We start from the raw sequence: 21,811 nt of genomic DNA on the forward strand, positions 1-21,811 counted from the left end.
CAGGATAAGATCAGTGCAGCTGTATAGGCTTTTGTCGGCAAGTTATAAAAATAGCACCTCTTAAATTAGCTAATTTCTTCGATGACAAACGTCTACTGTTTCTAGCAACAATCGCTATTGTACCATGAAAATGACAGCGTGGGATTTCTGCTTGTGGAAAGTTTGACCTGATGCAGTTAGATAAGTTGTTGGTGTAGCGCAACAAAACTCTTCAAGTCTTTGACTCGAAGAAACAGTCTAGACATAGTTAATGTGGTAAATGACTATTGTAGCTGGAAACGGCTGATTTTTAATGGAATATCTCCATAGGGGTACAGAGGAACATTTCCAGCAACCATCACTCCTGTGTTGTGATGTTATTTTGTGTTAGCTAATGGTGTTGAAAGACTACTTGATAATCAGAAAACTCTTGTACACTTATGTTGGCACATGAATAAAAGTGTGAGTTTTCATGGAAAACATGAAATTGTCTGGATGACCCCAAACTTTTGAATGGCAGCGTATATAGTGCAGATTGACAACATATGTCATCTCAAAGCTCTTAGCATAGTAAAAGACAGACGTTACAAATTACAGAGAACAGAAAACCCAACAATCCAAAGATGTCTTTCGACTCCCTGTGAGCGATGATGGGAAGGAACGATCAAAATCCTAGAACGGGGGGGGGAGACAAAACTCTGACAGAACCAGGCTCTGGGAAGGTGGCCATCTGCCTCAACTGGTTGGGTGAGGGTGAGGATGAGGAGGGTAGGGATAAAATACAATAAGGACAGGATTTACTTAAACATTCTGGACTCAACTTGAAGCCTGAGTGGGCAGTTTTGCACTTTGCTTCAAACAGTGACTGTACTCGGTGATTGTAAAACTTTGTAAGGCATTAATCAGAAAGCAAACAAAATGCCTTCTTGGTTGTTGTGTGCGTTGGGGGTGGAGGTGGTGAAGAGGTTCAGTCACTGCTGATGAGCTCAGCTCTCTGTAGAGCAGCATTGATTCACTGCCGTGTAGGAGACACCAGACGATTCTAATCACAAATAAGGAGCAGAGTTGAAACTAGTGGAATTTAATGCTCTGGAAGCGAACCAACAATTGATACCAAGTCTTTTCAAGGGGTAATAATGTTGACGGAGCCATGCAGCCAGGTGGATAAATAGACCTCTCTGTAACTTATGTGGTGCAATCATTAAGAGCCAATGAAATAGCTCTGTTTAATATGCTCAGCTTGTATTTTCTTTCCTCTCTTGTTTGCTTTTTAATAGTAAAAGTCTCTAAAACATTGTCTGTTAAATTTCCAACTATGGTCCAAAAAATATTATATCTAATTCCATCCCTGCCGTCCCATAGTTGTAAAAAAGCATTATTAGTGAAACGAATATGGCCTTTCTGTCTGAATAATTAACCTATCAACTATTATAACCCACAGACAAAGCTCTGATTTATCTACTAAATCACTGAATATATCACACCTGTCAGAAATTCCTCATGTAACCTTTCCAGGACTTTAGCTGTTGTCTGTCCCTTTGCTAACCTCTCAGCAAGTCTGTTTGTCGCACAACTGCATCCACCATTTGCAACACCTGCTACACAGCTGAGCTTTCTTCACTCATGTTATTACCATTAATGCCAGTAAACCTTGTCTCTGTCTATACATATATGTTTGCCGCACCAGGCTTCAGGATTTCTACAGATTTGCATTGCAATGTTGATTTTCTCCCTGTTGCTGAATTGTGTTAACTTGGCAAAAGCATATAAATAAAATGTCAGTTCAACATCGGAAGGAACAGATAGAATCTTCTGCACAAGTGAAACAATCAGGAGGCTGCTTAAGCAGAAATCTAGAGGGAAAAGACCAATTGTTCAATAGACAAACCAAAGCATCAGGCAAATTAGAGAATCACTAAAGTTTACAAAGGCCCCACGAAGCCTTTATTTAATCAGAAAATCTAATTAGGAGCTCTTTGGAACAAGAGAACTGAAGAGACGGGTACAGAGAGAAAACAGATGCTGCACTGACAGGCGGTTACAAACAACATCAAGTGTAAAAATTCAGAATAAACAGCTTAAATTCATTGAATAGGATGGGATGCTAAGTTTTAAAGTTGGCTTTGAAGGCAGTTTTTCCAAGGTCATTATTTACCAGTCAGGTATCAAAAGTTAGCTATAGTGCTGGTATGTGGTCTAAAGGATAAAACAGTTATTTTAAATTCAAGATGTGGTCATAAAAACAGCTTTAGATGAATGTAGCCACCACCATGTCATCCATTGGTTCTCAGACAATCATTTTGAGGCTCGTATTCGGAAATTCAGCATTGCTATTTTGCTATTTTGGAACTGGATGTTGAAACTGATGAGTACATCTGACTGGTTGACTTTAAAGGCCAATACTTAGAGTATATTCTGCTTTATCATTTATTTTCATCTAAATGTGACCATAATCTACAAACTGAACATAATGAAGAGATTTTATACTAGCAGTTAAAACCAATAGGAAAATGTGTACAGAGGTAATAAATCAAGTAGGATAGTTTTCTCATAGACTTCTATACAATCTGACTTAATTTGCATCTAGAGGAATCACCCCCTACTGGCTATTAGAAAGAATGCAGGTTTAAGGCACTTCTTTACTTTGCTAGTGGATGAAAATGCAGGTGATTATTCATCTGAGGGTCTTGGAAATTTGTACAAATTGTCATATCAGTCCTTCAAATAGTTGTCGAGATGTACACAGAGAGTATAAAACTATACTTGAAAAGTCAACTACTGACTCAAAGCAGATTACACAGCTCAAATTTTTAAGAGGAGGTGGTAATGACTATAAGCAGAACTACAAATCTAGAAATTAATGCTGCACACTTGCTTGTGTAAATATCAGAGTGTGAGTAAAGCAAGTGTTATTTCCTACCAGCAACACAATGCTTTAGAAACTGTGAGGCCTTTTGAAGCCCACGCACGTCTTTTTTTTTTGTTTTTAACGTCGTGCTGGTTGAAATGTTTTCATCTTGACAACATTTGATCGAAGCAGGAAGCGAGAGTCCCTTTCCACTTGGTATTTTAAAAGGACAAAGGATGAGATCACGTCGTAATTTGTTTCGGTTCGTGATTCGGAGGCTGCTGCTGCGTATTAGTGAAGCTCTACACTGCTGAGTGTAAAGAAAGGCTGCTTAATTAAAAGTGCAGTGAGTCCAACTGTATACCTGAATAATGCAGAGTGGGCTACCTCAGTTGGGAGAAAGGTTGCTTAGGAGGTAATTAAACCTTAAATTTGTCACCGTGCCAAACCAACAGCTCTTAGTTTAAAAAATCTGAAAAGAGTCAACACGATTTTATCTTTATCTAATCGAATTATTCAAATTAAATGGACACATACTGAGAAATCCTTTTAGTCTGTTTAACATGCAACAATTGAATTGTGTCTATTAAATTTTCCAGTTTCACCACTTAACCATTGCACTGCCCACCTGCATGGAATAAATCCATTATTTCTCTTGTACTTGGCAGTGTTTTGCTCCAGCATGTTTTTCTGTTCGTTTCTCACTCTTTTGTCTTCACTTTCTGCTCTCCGTCGGTGTGCACAATATGTTTACTGGTAGCAGGACATGAGTTTTTGTGCTACAAAGAACAACAGGTTGGAGCTGCTCATTTACTCCCTCGCTGCAGAGACTGTTTGCAAAGCAACCACCGTATATGTGAATGTCAGCTCAGCCTGACATGAGACTCAAACAGTACCTGCCCAGGGTTTTTTTTTTTGGTTTCCCCAACTGGGCTGTTGCTGTTGGAACTCCATTAATCATTCAGAACAATCAATGTGAAATAGGATCCTAAATAATACACATGGAAAGTTCTCGTCTTCTAGTTGAGCACCTCTCGCTTTTTCTAAAATGCATTAACAAAGAGATTGATACGAAATACAAAACTCCATCTGGACTTTGTGTTTCTGCTGATTCTTATGCCTAAGTGTTGCCATACTATGAGATTTTCTTTCAGGGTTTCCTTTCAAGTGATCAAATCAAGCGAGCAGAGGTGGATTTCTTCCCTGTCTGTGCACAATGAAGACGTGTTTTTTCAGCTGCTAACTCCCTTTTCGTCTGTCTTTACAGCTACATTGGGAACCTTGGAATTCAGTTTGCAGTACGACCAGGAGAACAATGCACTGCACTGCACCATTAACAAAGCCAAGGTGAGCTGCCATGATTTATTTAAACATTTTTGCTTGGGTGTAACTCAGTTTATCTGTGAACAGTCACAGTTGAACATCTCTGCAAAGTCAGCCTCGGGCTTTCTGGTTCTGCTGAATAAACTCAGCAAATGTGCACCGATAGCAGTTGTTTTATATTCAGTTAAACAGATCCCAGTTCAGTCATTAATCACTGTACGAGCAGCTGTCAATATAGACTGACTGACTGACAGTTTTTCAGTGTTTTCTCAGATTTAAAGATGAATATTTTTGCAGGTGTCTGTGTCAACCTCCACTTTCTGGCAAAAAATCCTGCAGAATAGCAACTTCACACGTCCCGCTACTACTTGTGAAAGAGATATTTACATCCACTTTCATCCCAGAATTATATCTAAAGCATATTGCTAGCAAACAGGACAAGAATATGCATCCAACTGATAGTTTTTTCTAAGATAAATTGGCATTATTTACTAGGTTTTAATGCAACATTTGGCAAAAAAAAAAAATTGACAGCTAAAGATAATTTTATTTGGAACTGGCAGAGATCAAAACAGAGGTAAAAGGGCAATGATTGTAAGACTTGTGTAAAATATGAAATTGTGACCTTTTGGCATACAGCCAATTGTTTTTTTTAAGATAATAAAGTGTTATTCAGTCATTTTTAATGTAACTCTAGGCTGTTGCCTGCGTCAGTCTGAAGGTACTGGCAAAAATCCTGCAAAATATCGACTTAACACGTCTCACTACTACTTGTGAAAGAAATATATCTACTTTCAACATCTACTTTCATCCCATAATTATATCTAAAGCATATTTCTAGCAAACAGGAAAGGGATGTGCATCCAACTGATAATTTTTCTTACATAAATTGGTATTATTTACTAGGTTTTGATGCAACTTTTGACAAAAATGTGACAGCTAAAGGTAATTTTCTCACGAACTGGTGGAGACCAAAACAGAGTTAAAAGAACAAGGATTGTTAGACTTGTGGGAATTTTCAAAAGGTGGCTTTTTGACATCCAGTCAATGGTTTTTCTAAGATAATTAAGTAGCATTCAGTAGTCTTTAATGCAACCTTGGCTGGTGCCTGTGTCAGTCTAAACTTACTGACAAATAATTCTGTGGAATAACGACTTACCACGTCCCACTACTACTTGTGAGATATTTATGTCTACTTTCATCCCAGAATTACTTCTAAACATATTGCTTGCAAAGAGGACAAGGATATGCTTCCAACTGATAGTTTTTCTAAGATAAATTGGCATTATTTAGTAGACTTTGATGCAACATTAGGCAAAAGTGTGACAGCTAAAGATCATCGTATCTGGAATTGGTGGAGCCCAAAACAGAGCTGAAAAGACAATGATTATTAGACTTGTGTGAAATATCAAATTGTGACCTGTTGGGATCCAGTCAGTAGTTTTTTCAAGATAATTTAGTGTTAGTCAGGGGTATTTTAAGCTGGTGTCTGTGTCAACCTACACTTACTGGCAGAAATCTTGCAGAATAGCGACTTAACACGTCCCACTACTACTTGTGAAAGAGATAGTTCCATCCACTTTCATTACAGAATTATCCCTAAAACATATTGCTACCAAACAGGACAAGAATATACAGTCAACTGATAGTTTTTTTCTAAGATATATTGGCATTATTTAGTAGATTTTGATGTAATGTTTGCAAAAATGTGGCAGCTAAAGATCATTGTATCTGGAACTTTTGGAGACCAAAACAGAACTGAAAAGACAGTTATGCAAAATGTCAAATGGTGGCCTTCTGGCATCAAATCAACAGTTTTTCTGAGATTAATCAGCATTATTCAGTAAGTTTAAATGCTACTTTAGGCAGAAAAGCACGCAAAAAATGTAGCAGTGAAGAACATTTTCTTTGGGACTAGTGGAGACCAAAACAGAACTAAAAGGACAGTGATTATTAGACTTGTGTAAAATATCAAATGGTGGCCTTTTGGCATCCAGTCAGTCTTTTTTCTAAGATAAATTGGCATTATTCAGTAAATTTTAACAAAACCTTCAGCAAAACAGTGACAGCTAAATATCACTTTCTCTGGAACTGGTGGAGACCAAAACATTGCTGAAAGGACAGTGATTATTAGAGTCGCTGTAAAATATCAAATGTTGGCCTTTCCATACCTAAACTCATCAAAGACTCACTATTATTAGAGCAGACCTTTATTTTTTCATTTCCTCTGGTTTTGAGATACATTTTAATATATTCTGCTGTGAATCTTGCTTTCTGATGTTCTCACATTTCTCATAATATTTAGCTGTTTGTGTCCTCTACAGATTTACTTTTTACATCCACACTTAGCTGTTTCCTGCTAATTTCAGTTGAGGACAAACAACATGCCACTCTAATCTCTCAGTTGTTTCTATGTTTCTCCTTTGAACGGAAACGCTGCTCTTCTCTCTAACTAATTAACTCTAATCAGATCTGCCTCGTCTGACGTTCTCTGCTGCTGTCAATAAAACTCAGCTCTTCCTGCCTCAGTTGTGTTGCCATGCCAATAGAGCTTTTAAGTTCAATTTTTCCTGTGCAAATAGCCACTGCAATCCAAACTGGCATTTTCATTTTTTCATTCAAAGGTTGCTTCTTATTATTATTGAGGCTTATATATTATTTTAGTGAGAGCTGCACTGCCGAAGACCTTAAAGCCATCGATTTCAGAGAGTATTAGTGTTGGAGCTGCTGGTGAACATTCGTACTGACACTGATGAATTCTTCAATAAATATGTAATTAACCAAACATCCGGCACATTGGAGGTGGACAGCAGTAGCTAAACCTTATCTGTTTCTTAATAAAAAGCCAATTCCTATCTAATATATAATGAGTGGGGAAGTGTCTTCCTCCATCATCCCCTCCTCGGTGTTTGTTGTGATGAAGTGGTGGTTCTGAAAGCCATGGCTGCAGTCAGCAGCTTTAACTCTTCCTGTCTGTCTGCCTGAATGGCCGCTACAGAGGAAAGTGGACATCAGAGGAGCCAGTCTTGGCAGAAGTGTCGGACAGCGGAGTGGGCATCGGGCCATCGTGATTTATGGCGGTTATTTTCTATACCGTTCAGCCTCTAGACTTCAGCTGCTGCCTGGCCGAGCAGAGAAAACGATTTCTCTCCCTCAAATAATGTATATAGCCATTTCCATGATTGAATTTGTTTACTAAACTCCTTATTGGTTTTTCTAACCATAGATTTTTTTTGTTGTTGTCGTTGCCTTTGCTGCCAAAGCTGCAGTCGCTCCAATAGTTGTAACCGTCCAGGCCGCAATTAAGCATTTCACTAATGAGATGTTATGGATCCTGGCTCATGAAAGAATGAGAGGTGTACAGGAAACATTCTAGGTTCTGTAGACTGACACTGGGGGTTAGACTGGCAGCAGGCTCAGAATTTTCTATTTATGCAACAGTGACAGCTCACATGTACAATGCCTATATTATCATAGCCTCAGTGGCATTTGGTCAGAAAAATAAATGTCATTCATTGCTGAAACTGACAAAAGGTCGGCAGACAACATAACTAAAACAAACAAAAGAGGTTAAAGAGGGTCCAAAAGGCCGCTGATCCGGTGATTATTCCTACATGAATTAAGAGCTGAATTTCATTTGCATAAAATGGGTTTTAAAAAGAAATGCATTAAATGTGGAGAATTCAGAGTGGCTCATCTGTTTATACAACTAGACCTGTTCGACTCTTAATCACAGTGGCATTCTCCAGCTGTGGAAGCCCAAAAGAAACAACTCCATGCATTTTTTGCTAGAATCTTAATCTCTATTTTCGAGCCTATAGGAATATCATGACATAATTGTAGACTTAAAAGAAGCAGGCAGTCAGGCAGGACGATTGATTGTTTATTTAGAATTGTAGTTACCAGGTTCACTGGTTGCTCGATAAGCCTTAATTCACCCAAATTCTCATTGGTCAGGCAACTGCAGGTGTACATCTGAAGTCGTCTAGGTTTAAACCATTATTCACCATTTTCACAACTTCTGCCTTGCGTTGCTAAATAGAGACTGCTTGGTTTAACTTATTTAATGTTTGCTGGACATTTACTTGAAGTCAGCTCTAATCTCAGCCAAGATTTTCTTTGGTTTTCTACAGTCATAGTTTTATTTCTTGCAGTGTATCATACTCATTTTGTCATTTGTCACCACATATTACAAGCCGTTCTACTGCCAGTGTCAGGGCAGCCTAAGGGCGAAGTTCTTGAAAATTTCAGCAATGAGTCTCTAATGACTAAAGCTCTTGTTTTCCATGAACTCGGTGCTGATGAGCTTTTCCTATTTCACATCATTTTGTAATGATCATATCCGTGTTAACAGCTGCCATTATTTTTGTTATTACTGAGCCTTATATGGGAAAAGTCATGCACAACAACTCAGACTAGTCATGAAGATGTTTCACATACACTACCATTCAAAAGTTTGGGGGTGCCGAGGCAATTTCATGTTTTACATGAGAACTCAACATTTTATTCATATGCTAACATAATTTCACAAGGGTTTTCAAATCATCAATGAGCCTTTCAACACCATTAGCTAACACAATGTAGCATTAGAACACAGGAGTGATGGTTGCTGGAAATGTTCCTCTGTACCCCTATGGAGATATTCCATTAAAAATCAGCCGTTTACAGCTAGAATGGTCATTTACCACAATGACAATGTCTATACTGTATTTCTGATTAATTGTTTTATGTTATTTTCATTGGAAAAAAAGCTGTTTTTCTTTCAAAAACAAGGACATTTCGAAGTGACCCCAAACTTTTGAATGGTAGTGTATCTGCAACTTCAGTTATTGGATGAGTAAAAACTGAATTTCAGATATTCCTAACTTAAATTTGACTAGTCAAAGGGACATTTTAGATATCCTGAATCCTAATTTTGACTTGTCACAGTTTAATTACAACCAGTCAAAATGATGTTGATACCTGCATTGTTTCTTGTAGACTGTCTAACTCAGGTATTTAACGTTTAAGCAGCTTTATCCCTGCCTGATGTAATCCCACAGGTTGGGGAAACACAGCAATCTATGACAAACTTAAGATCAGAGTTTGATGACTAACATCAGTCTGACTAACATCAGTCTGACTAATGTGATGTCTGCATGTGTCTCGGCCAAGTCGTTGCAAGAATGTATGACTTTGTAATTGCCTAATCTGTCACAGTGACCAGTCTTAACACACATAAATATTGTGCAGTCTGAACCCGGCATTATTCTCTGTCTGACACATTAGTATTACACGATTCCTAATTGATTTGCCTTCAACTGTTGTGGCTGTAACATCTCTGTTTGACTCCTTGCAGCATCCATGACAGCCTTGGCAAAGAAGACTTTCTGCCTGCAGGTTGAAGACAATATTAAAGATGCTGTCAGTTTCCTCTTACATGTACAGCCAGAACCTTTCAGTAATCATGAGCAGTTTCGGTATCAGTTTTGGTATCAGTTGTGGCGTCCCTCAGGGATCCATCTCAGGTCGTTTGCCCTTTTCATGATTGCTTCGTAACATGTGACAAGCAACAGGCCCTACAGATTGTTTTGCAGATTTAAAAAGTTAGATGGATTGTAGTTTGACCCACTGGATATCGGTTGCAAGTACAAGTACACTGGCACTGTATTTTACGCCACTTTCTCCTCTGCTTTTGCTATCTACATGTTCCAATAACTGATTTGTGCTGGATGTCAGGGCTAGTTTTTCACTAAATGAACAATTTCATGACAGTGTTGACCTTCTTGCAAGCAAATGTTCCACCAAATGATTCTTGCACCATGCTTTTGAGGGGACATCATTGCCACATCCTTCCTTTAGTTTGGCCTAATGAAGCTGTGATTGGCTAAAAGAAATACAAACACATCAGTGTGTTTTTATTTTACCCCATAGAAAAATGATAGGGAGGTGTCAGACCATTCTCTACTGCAGTGTTTGAACAGTAACAAATATGATCCTCCAGCAAAAGGGAAAACTAAGAATATGTTACCCGTGATAAAAAAAGTGAAAATTAAATTTGAAAATGCAAATGAGCTTCTGAGTTTTTTAACCGGAATCCCTCAATCTGAGGAGAAAAGGGAGATTAAAAATTCACAGTCTGTTGTTAATGATGTTCCTAAAATGTATGTTTTTGTAAATAAAAAATGAGCCCTAAATATGATGAACGAGTTGCAGGAAGTGGGCCGGTACATCTTAAATATCCTGACGACAGTAGGCCACACCATTCTTCCCTGCAGAATGGTCTGGCTATGTGTGGCTAGAAGGTTTGTAATGTAACGAAAGTACACTCCACCATAGCTGTAGCTATAAAAAAAAATTGCTTAAAAAAAAATAGCAATTTAGTACTCTAGCATGTAGCTTTTGTATAACTACCTGTTCAAATGTAGACGTCATAAGCCATTGTCTTGGATAAAAAACTGCAACATGTGGTACTGGAGACACCTACTGTAGCGGGAACTAGCAATAGGCGGTTTGGAGTACTATCTGGATGTCTGTGGACAGATTTGGTCAACATGGTAGCATCACTGCCATGCATAATTCAGTTGCTGAACTTTCCAGATGTGTAGTTGAAATCAGAATGAAGACTGAGTTCAAAGACAGCTGTGGAGTATTCACATAATAATGACGGAGCATACGGTGGTTGGGGGTCACCATGTTGAAGGGCATTCGGGCTGATGTGATCCCGTCGTATATGGCATGTAGTTATTGGATGACACCCTTTTCCTTTTCATCCATGTCATTCTGCAAGAACAGACAGGCCTAGATCTGCAGCTTCATCCAGCAGAGAGAAACCTGCACACATCTCATACATTTCAAGATTGTCACTCGCCCACCACACTAAATGCTCCATATATTATTTCCTTCTTATTCTCACTGCTCTATTATTACAAAGCAAATTAAGTATCTCTGTCAGTCATTTCATGTGTTTCTATTTTTTTCCAGTGCTTTTTATGATTCAGTAAGAAGGAATGAGTAATTCACTGTTCCTGTCTTATCCTTATTACTGCACAAAAATAACAGCAGCCGCAGCGTTCATTATATTCCTTGTTCCACTAATTGAGTCGCTCATTAAGGCTCAGTGAAACAGATTTTTGTGCTTGTATAATCCTCGATATTTTCTTATGGGTAGAGAGAAAGCCTGCAAATAGTTCTAAGAGAGTAGTGGAGCAGTTTTTCTATAAAATATACACATAAAAGTCTGTGGGTTTCTTGCCAGCTGCACCTGGTAATCTACTGTTAATTTGTAAGTGGAACTGAAGGGCTCTGAACCATGCAATAAGTATGAAGGCAGTAGGACAAAAGGCCCATACACTCTCTCCTGTTAACATTTAATTAAATCCTTCACTGTGACATGTCAACAGGAGGAGAGCCAGAAACATTTGATGATACTACCTTTTAGTTTTTTAATGAAAGCTACTTTTACAAGGTGAAATTACTGCAGTTGAAAACCTTTTTGTTTCTTTACACCACAGGGCAAGTTCTAGCACTGATCCTTTGGCACTCATGTCCCTTATTCTGGAGGACTTTTTTATGGCGCGATACTGTGTGTCATCTCTAGGGTATTTACCTTGTCAAAGTGGGCTTTCTTTTATTTCCACATGACATCCATCTCACCAAGTAATTCATCGCTGGAGGGGGAAAACTGGCACTTATTTGAACCAAATTACTCAGTGACATCAAATAGTGTTTCAATTAAGCCGGGGTGTGGACACAAACGTTGTAGCTACAAGCGCTGATGACTGTCTTGGCTGTCTGTCAAATATAAGACGGTTAAGATAACAGTAATCAGTTAATGACTGTTTGTTCATTTTATGAAGTGATTCCATTTGGGTATGTATGTCATAATTAAACCTTTGTGTATTGGACACCTGCGGCCCAGTCGGTGCTACATTCTTCCAACGTACAACTTCTTTTTAATGTAGTACTAATCTTGCCTGGGGACCAGACAGCCTTTATATTGTGTATTACAAATACACATAAAGTCAGTCTGGAACTGCTCCATTGAACCAAATCTAGCCCAGAGGCGGGACTACCGATCACAGCTTGAACTGGAGAGAGCCAATCAGCGTAACACATGTGTGACGCAATCACTAAGCGACTTAACAATTGCCTTTCCGCCATGATGTTTTGTAGTTTTAACAGCTTCCTTCGCCGTACAGGGGTCCTGAGGAAAATCTAAGCTCTCCCTTTCAACAGTGGAGGGCAGCATTACGCATTCTATCGTACAGCCTGCCGGAATTAAAAATACATCCTTTTTAAAAAGAAAAGCTTTAAGAGCTGCTTCTTGTTGAGGTTTTAAGGACAAATTCAGCCCGTGCAAAACAGAGGAAAGCGCACGAGCGAAACCTCGCTCTGTTGCGGTCGCCAACTCGGCCCTGAAGATGACGCATCGTTAACTCCCGCCTCTGGTGCTCTGATTGGTTCGGTCTGATCTGCTCGGAGCTTGAAAACCTGTCAAAATGTGTCAATGGAGGAGGGCTAGACCGTATTCCCGTATATCCCTTATAACGGGAATACAGTCTAGCTAAGCTAGGCTAGTACTAATCAGACAGTGCACAGTCTAAAGATATTTACTGAGCTCTTCAGATTTTAACACATTTCACACAGTTTCCACCTCTTTGATGGAAGATTACTATAGGCTAGCTAGTAAGACACAACATGTAAATAAGACAACTTTTGAGAAGCTGTGTTAAATTATGTGTGAGGCTTTCTACTTTGGCATTTTCCAAACCAGAATCATTAAAATGCAACCTTTGAAAAGGCTGCCCAACATTGGAGAGGATCCCTAGAACCAACTAAAATTTTGATTAAAATGGATGCAGCATTTTTGTGATTCATTACTGTTGCTTTTGAGAATTTGGAAAACAGATTCAGCAGTGTTGGTATTTACTGACTCATTGTTATAAGACTCCTTTATGCATTTAAGAATTTCTGGAATTCACCAAGTTAATAAGTAAAATATCCATCCATCCATCCATCAATCCATTAATCCATCCCTCCATTCATCCATCATCCATTCATCCATCCATCCATCATATATCATCATCCCTTCATCCATTCATCATATGTCATTCATCCATTCATCCATCCATCCATTCATCATATATCATTCATCCATCCATTCATCATATATCATCCATCCATTCATCCATCCATCCATCCATTCATCCATCATATATCATCCATCCATCCATCCATCATACTGTATATCATCCATCCATCCATTCATCCATCCATCATATATCATCCATCCATCCATCCATCCATCATACTGTATATCATCCATCCATCCATCATCCATCCATCATATATCATCCATCCATCCATCCATCCATCATACTGTATATCATCCATCCATCCATCATCCATCCATCATATATCATCTATTCATCCATCTTCCACCCATCATATATCATCCATCCATCCATCATCCATCCATCACATATCATCCATCCATCATACTGTATATCATCCATACATCCATCATATATCATCCATCCATCCATCCATCCATCCATCATACATAATATCATCTATCCATCCATCATATATCATCCATCCATCCATCCATTCATCCATCATATATCATCCATCCATCCATCCATTATACTGTATATCATCCATCCATCCATCCATCATATATCATCCATCCATCATCCATCCATTCATCGTATATAATCCATCCATCCATCCATCAATCCTTCATATATCATCCATCCATCCATTCATCATATATCATCCATCCATCATCCATCCATCCATCATACTGTATATCATCCATCCATCCATCCATCATATATCATTCATTGATCATCCATCCATCCATCCATCATATATCATCATCCATCATCCATCCATTCATCGTATATAATCCATCCATCCATCCATCATATATCATCCATCCATCCATCCATCATATATATCCATCCATCCATTCATCATATATCATCCATCCATCATCCATCCATCCATCCATCCATCCATCCATTCATCATATATCATCCATCATCCATCCATCATACTGTATATCATCCATCCATCCATCCATCCATCCATCATATATCATTCATTGATCATCCATCCATCCATCCATCCATCCATTCATCATATATCATCCATCATCCATCCATCATACTGTATATCATCCATCCATCCAACCATCCATCCATCCATCCATCATATATCATTCATTGATCATCCATCCATCCATCCATCATATATCATGCATCCATCCATCATCCATCAATCATATATCATCCATCCATCCATCCATCCATCCATCATCAATCCATTCATCCATCATATATCATCCATCCATCAAATTTGCATTTTAATTTTTTTATCTCAAGAGTCTGGCGATGGAAAAAAGGAGAAATATTGTATTTTAAGATTTATGCATGAAGCCTGAGGCTGTTCACTTTGGCCTTACAGTTGTGGGGTTGTTACAGAAAAATTATTGAGTTATGTATGTGGTTTGACAGGCCATAATCAAAAAGAAAAAGTATTTTAAATACATCAAGGAAGCCAACCTAGCATTTTGATCCTGAATCAGGAGGTAGTGACATGAAGGTGGAAAAAAAAATGAGATAAATCCAGCTAATGCATAGACTCACCAGTGGATCCAAGAACTTTCAAACTAATTCAACTAACATTCAAAATTCAGTTTAATATCATAGTGTAACACAAGACTATGCAACGAGTACACAGATCCAGTTCTTTTGTGCTACTCATTTAAAAAAAAAAAGACAAATTATCTAAAGAATAAATGATCAAGTAATAGAAATTAAACCTTTCTTGTGGTACGACGTGGAGGATGAAGTCAGATATCTTACAGCTTGAGGACAGAAACTGCTTTGATGTGTATGTACAGCAGCAGATACTTTCGTGGATGGATGTTGTTGTTGACGCCTCATCTCCCCAACATCAGTGGTGCTTGGTGGAAGTGGATCAATAAAACCCCAGAACCCTCCTATCTTTTGCAATGCACATTCCATATTAGTTTGTCATGTTTTCTGTTAGGACACTGTCTTTTGCTGCTCTGTAAAAGCTTACAAGAATTTGACAATAATTTAGATATGTTGGACTGTTCGCCAGTCTCGCCTTGTTTAACCCTTGTCTCAGGTTAAAGTTGGTCCAGCTCTCCGTTTAAAGGGTTAGATTCTTTCTGCCTATTAGTATTTCCCCTAACAGGTTTCAGCAGAATAAATTAAGCTGGAATCGAGAGACACTCGCCCAGGTTCTAACTGCCTTGCATCCGAATGTCTCACCCCTCTTATCTGATAAATGCTATCCCACCAAGCAGCCTCTCTAAGTGGTAGAATTGATCTATCATTCACATTCGTTATCGGACAGCTTCTCTCTTAAGGACTTGCATGCACTTGGTGCTATTCCTGGGTTCGTTTTAGAGGTTTGGAAAGAACTAACCTCAGGGGTAATGTTTAAACACTCTCACTTTGGACTAAGTAACCTCTTTAAGAACCATTGGATTGAATGCACACAATCAACTTAACTTTTTACCACTATGCAGATTTTCAGTGGTTTATAATAATTTCATTAGGCTTCTCTTTAAATGCAATAGAGCGTTTTATTAAGCAAATTTTAGCAAGAGCACAGCATCAATTCATGATTAAAACAATTAATTATTTCTGATTAAAAATGATACTAAAGTAAATAAATTGAGCGTACCTGACAATCTTCTCTAATTATTAAATTTAGGAGAGAGAGCAAACAGCGTGGCCACTACCGTATCACTCGGTCTTGTCTTGCGTCTGGGAAAAGCACTCAGTTGTCCGGAGGACTCGGTACGATGTCTTATTTGTGGACAAAAGGATCTTATCCCTCGGCAGGGGGGAGCGGAGGAGTCCTGTAAGCCAATCGTGGTCTGGCAGTTATCTCTGGAATCGGCTGGAGCGTTAGTGCTTACGCCCCAGCTGTCTTCTCTGTGGTATGGTGGTGATGGAAAAACCCTCGTCTGTTCAGGCTGTAGTGGGTCACTGGGTCTCCCAGCCCCGGGGAGGGGAACAGCCCGGTGCTGTTGCCTCCTTTGCCTCTTCGGGTGTAGTCGGTTCTTCCCTCTATTGGTTTCTTCTGGATAACTGCAGTACCTCTTAGGACTCTCCGTTTGGCAGAGTGTGGTCTTCGCTTGTTGAACAAAGTCAGAAAAAGACTTTGCTTCCAACGATGTCCTCAGCGATCTCTGGAGCCTAAGTCCCGCGTCGTCTTCCCGTCTCTTGGGCAAAAGAGGAAGGTGAAGATTCTTCAGAACTCCGGCCAAGTTCCCTTTGCAGCTCTTCTTAGCAGCTCCGGCGAACAACTCCCCAATAATGTCTCTGCTCTCCCATTCTTATACTCTCTCCAGACACACAAAACTGGCTAGGTACGCCCTCTGACACCGTCTAACTTATGCCTTCAACTTTGTCATCACATACATCAGTAATACAGAAGTCATGTTGTTACAGCAAATACACAGTGTCCACATTTTGTTTAACACACACACATTTCAGCCCACCCTTTTGGGTTTTTCCCAAACTTCCCTTTTTTCTGAGGAGGCTGCAATGTCATTGTGGCTGCCGAGTCATGGTGACTGTTGTTTACTGCACTTCTGCTTTCTTAAGGCCTGGACACACAAGCCTATGAGGCCTGTACGCACACACGGAGCCTAAACAAGGATTACTTCACACAGAATCACTTCTTAAATCATTCCTCTCAATCTGAACATAATAAATCATCTGAATCATTACTTTAATCAAATCAACACTTCAAAATTGTATATATATTCCAGCAAGCATAATCATATGGTTAACTTATAATGTTTCTTCTTAAGATCTTTACTTATCTGCTTCAAAACCGTTGTTACCTTAGGGCCATAATGAGCCTGAGTCCTCTCTGAGACCTCAACATCTGCATCCCACTTGACAGGACATTGAGCTTTCTTTACCAAAACGGAAATGTGTGATATCACGACAAATTCTCTTTGATATTAATTCCCAGAAACCAAAAACTGTTGACCTCAGCTCCAGTGATGCAGTCAGGTGTGTCTTAGCCTCCCTTTTTCACCTCCTTGGTTTTTGTTGAATCAGTGGCTCACAGACTGAACGAAATGACAATGATTGATTTTTATCTCCCAAAATCAGTCAAAACTCATCCATAAAGCTTTAGTAACTGTGGCATAACTGCGTATTCAGCAGGGAAGTTAATATGTTTATTTTGATATCTTTATTTCTTCGGTTTTGAAGTAAACAATCAAATATCCAAATGTTGCTGCATCTGCGAAGCTGAAATCTTTTTAATACTCACCAGAAGTCAGCAGTTGTGTGCAAGAGTTGGGAGAGTCTGGGGAAGCTTTGTTTCAATATGTGCTTTCTGACAGTAAACACACACTTCGCTAAAAATTCTGCTTTCCTGCCAATAGTTTTTCCAGTAAAAGAGGTTTTTATGTTGACAAGAATTTCTAGTAAATACCGAGAGACAACATATTAAAGCTTTTCCCTGAAAACTAACAGATTGCATATTAGCATAGAAGTATTAGTGTGTCAGCAGCATGTTACTGTTGTGGCCGTAGGTTTGAAATACTTTATAGCAGTTTTACATACAGCAGATACATGTGAGGTCTTCTAACATGATTAATCAGAAAAAAAACTGAAAAATATCATTTTTAGTTTAGTCTTCAGTTTTTGCTGAGGAAAAAGAATAATTGGGACATTTATTGACATGAAACAATGTGAGAAGTTAGAAGAGAAAAACTCTGATAAATGAGCTGGACAGCACACAGTTTTATTAAGAAGCCAAAAAGATTGGAAATGACTGGTTTAATCTCTAAAAATGTCAGATTTTCTAAGTTTATTGTATTTTCCTTAACAGAAAATATCCATCCTAAAAGTAACTAATGCTTCCAGATAAACGTAGTGGAATAGAAAGTATATCTCCCTCTGAAATGGATGTCAAAGATAGGATAAAATGGAAATACTCGAGTAAAGGACCTCAAAATTGTACTTCTACTTGTGCAAATGTACTTTTGTCCATTGCTGCAGATTTCAAAACTGCAGGTAGCGACTGGAAAAGGACAATTGCTTTTTTATAAAAACACTTTTGCTCAAATTATAGCACAGATATGAAAGTGATGGTGTGTAACTTAATTTCAGGATCAAACTGTAACTTTTGTCAACAAGATGTTAGGTTCTACCTCACATCCTGACCTTCCTAACGTCACTCCTTCTATAGCTTCACCATCTTCACAGGCTGCTTGCTGCACTAAGTGAATCAGACCATTGTAATGGCTCACATGACAGAAATAAGTTAATTTAGCTCCTGCAAACAGGCTTTAATTGATTTAAAAGGGGGTACACACACATGTGGACGTAGAGGGAGGCAGAAATAGCCCACAGATGACCGTACTTCCTCTTCATGGATGGAGAACGGGGACTCCAGAACAGACAAACAAGTGTTGATCCAAATCTCAGTCTTTGGGGGTGTTTCACTTTCAGATAAGCCTTTGGTGAGATTTTAGTGAATTGCATAGAATGGCTCATAGACGTTAGACATGAATAGAGTTGTCCCTGATACTGTAGCAGGTTTATACTGATAAAACTCAATAAGGTCACTACCTTTAAAGCTACAAGGCAAATGACATTTTCCATCTGTCTCACTTCTGAGTTTGACATGCTGAATTTCCACTCGGTCGTACTGTTCAGAAGAGAGCATGTACCACACCGAAGCACGTGTACCATACGAGCCAAATTAGCTCGAGTGCAGCGATTACTTGTCAGAAATCTCACTTTACATCTCGTTCACTCTGCAACAGTGGGGGGAAATGGGAAAAGCAGAGCCAAAGAAATACAAAACAAACCATTCCAATTCCAACTGAACAAAAAACTGAGAGATCCAAATTCTGTCAATGTCAATGGTGCCTCATTGTCATGAATATGTAAATGTAGATCAAGGCAAAGGTCCTCTCTGGACACAATGTGCTGCTTGTGTCAATGTATCATACATTTTTAAATATGAGCAGAGGCAGGCATGGTCACATCATGTTCAGTTACTAGTAATATTAATAGGAGTTGGTAATTAGGACAACTGTAAGTATGTTTCCATATGTTAAAATGGCATTACAAAAGTTGATGTTTACCTTGAAGAAATCTTACTACCATAAAGGTTCCATATGTTGAAAATCCATTCTTATGTATGTTGTGGCTGTTGCAAACTTGGAGGTGTAAAGTAAAAGCCGTTGATATATGGAGATGTTTTCCTTTGCCATTCCTCAAGCCTCCAAACCAAGAGTTAGCCTAATAAACCAATAGTCATCCAGGTCAAACTTTGTATAATCCTGCCTGATCACTGCTTCTAGGTGGACAATTTAGAACAAGCCATTGCCTCAAAGTCCACCAAGTTTATTTACTTTCTAGACCTCCTTCTATTAACCATAAAATGTCTCAGCTATAAGCAAAGCTCACCAAATGTTCTGCTGTTGGTTTGCAAGAGTGAATGCAAAAGTCTTCACGCACTCCCAGCATCTGAGGAACTGTAGACTCAGTGGACTGAAATTACTATTGATGGTAATGTCACCTCAACAACAGGAAAATCTTCAGTGCTGGCACATTATGTGGCTAATGTGGCTAACGTTAGCATTAGTTTTAATGACATGCCCACAGCTCAGAGTTCTGTGGAAAAGCTGAGGGACATTCAGAGATGATGGAAATGAGTTAAAACAACGGTTGTGCCATGAATTTGGTGATTTATTTCATGTAAAATGATCATGATCAATGATCAACTGTTTCAAGCACACTCACAGAGAGAGTCTTCTTCCTGAAGGGGGCGTGAACAGCAGAAGCTCAGCTGCATTAGGAGCTACAGATACTGAAACAGCCTATTTTGAGCAGGATGGAAACCAGAAGACATGCACTCACAGTCAAATAAACCCTCTGAAAAACTGACAGACACGTTCTGAGGACACATTAGTCTTTCATTGATTTCCAGAAAAAAGGACAATATAGGATCTTTAAAGCCAGAAGTAACAGGCTTTAAGAAAATGACAGGCAATTATTTTACCCCGTCTCTTACAAAATATGGTTTTTATATGCTATACTACATGACGTGCTGTTGAGTTGTTACTGCTTACTGTACAACAATAAATGGTCTTTGCTGTATTCAGCCCAAACATTTTCTTTTTTTTTTTTTCAAAATCCTTTATCAGGATCCCCAGACTCACTTGAACTGTATGCTTCATGATCAGACACTGAGTTCATCTTGTCAAGCAGCCATAACTCTCCCCAGTAAGATAAAATGTATGTCCTGGTGACATTATTTTATGTGCACATACTTCTAAATGCTTATTTTATTCATTACTGTGCAGAATATCCTGTAATATACATGTAGCATGTCACAAGCTGTTTGAAGAAGCTAAAACACATCTTAATGCACTGACATGTGGTTTGAAAATATAAGCATAGAAGCTATCAGGGTAAATTCTGTTTGAATGACAGCTCTACGTGCTGCAGCACAAACAAAAATCATCTTCTTGCAAACAAAATAACTGTGCAGTTCTATTTTGTACCATTTCGAATCTCACTGCGTAACACTGTCACTTTCTTTAGTTCCTCCTGCCTCAGCTCAATAAAGAATTCTCCGCTTCCTCATGTGATAACATTACAGTGCGTCTAAAATCAGGCAAAGCCAGATAGTCTCCGTCACTGCACTCCAGTTCTCCTGCAGCCATCCTTCTACCTCGTTATGCCTCAACACATCAGCACACTACCAGAAAATTGTCCACAGAGCTACTCCCTGCAGCAGGTGCGTCTGTATGGAAAAACGCATTCCTGGCTCCTCTGCAGTCGTTCTGGTTACTCAGCTACACAAGAGCTGAAAATTTAAGTTCTGATCCTCAATCCTACACTTGTCTCTGAAACAACAAGCAAATGTTGCTGTTCGGCTTCACGGAAAACAAGAAACAGCCTATTAGCGCCTGACACCTGTGCTGTGTCAGCTTTCAATCTCCTGCCCGTCGGACACAGCAGCCTGGAAGGGCTGATGGCGTCCACATCACTGCTCCTCAGTGATTTCACTCACTCCTGACTTTTCCCATTTATTATCTTAGCGGGTGACAGTCGCAGCCGATCTGGGGTCTTTTTACATCTCGCTGTGTTCACTCTAATAGGCTCTTACTCGTTCTCGCTACCTGCTGCTTGTCTGTCAGCTGGAATGATGTGTTTTGACTGATGGACACGGAACTGACACATGAAGCCCATGTTAAAAGTTTACAGGTTTCTTTGTTCCTTTGTGCCCTTGTCGCAGCGTGGCCTGGAGATGACGATACTAGGGAGTCTGTCAGCTTGTCTATCCATCTGGCTGACAATTTGGTGCACAATATGATGTCTCAACAACTGCTGGTCTGTCAGATTTCCTCAAAATTCTTCCATTATTAGTCCTAATATAGACGCCAGCAATGAACACTGCTTTTCTGTCGTCTGAATGAACGTTGTGCAGCAGTTATACACTTCAAACTCTGCTGTTATGTTTTCTGGTCTGACATTTTTAATCGAACCATCATGGAATCAGGGACTTCTTTGTGGTACAGTAAGTGCAGTTCAGTTAAGTCACAACCTACTTGGGTTCAGACTTCCAGAGTTCTGTGAGAAGTTACTGTAG

The 21,811-nt window shown here is 39.1% G+C and overlaps 1 protein-coding gene across 1 annotated transcript in view; it reads left to right on the top strand.

Annotated features, from left to right (window-relative positions):
* doc2b (double C2-like domains, beta) overlaps positions 1-21,811 on the top strand; it is a 238,613-nt gene that overhangs the window by 106,168 nt on the left and 110,634 nt on the right. The window contains exon 2 of the mRNA XM_051937386.1: positions 4,095-4,174. Coding sequence (XP_051793346.1) covers positions 4,095-4,174 — 80 coding nt within the window. The remainder of the gene's footprint in view (positions 1-4,094; positions 4,175-21,811) is intronic.

Source organism: Acanthochromis polyacanthus, chromosome 17, assembly GCF_021347895.1.
Source record: "Acanthochromis polyacanthus isolate Apoly-LR-REF ecotype Palm Island chromosome 17, KAUST_Apoly_ChrSc, whole genome shotgun sequence".
NCBI lineage: Eukaryota > Metazoa > Chordata > Actinopteri > Pomacentridae > Acanthochromis > Acanthochromis polyacanthus.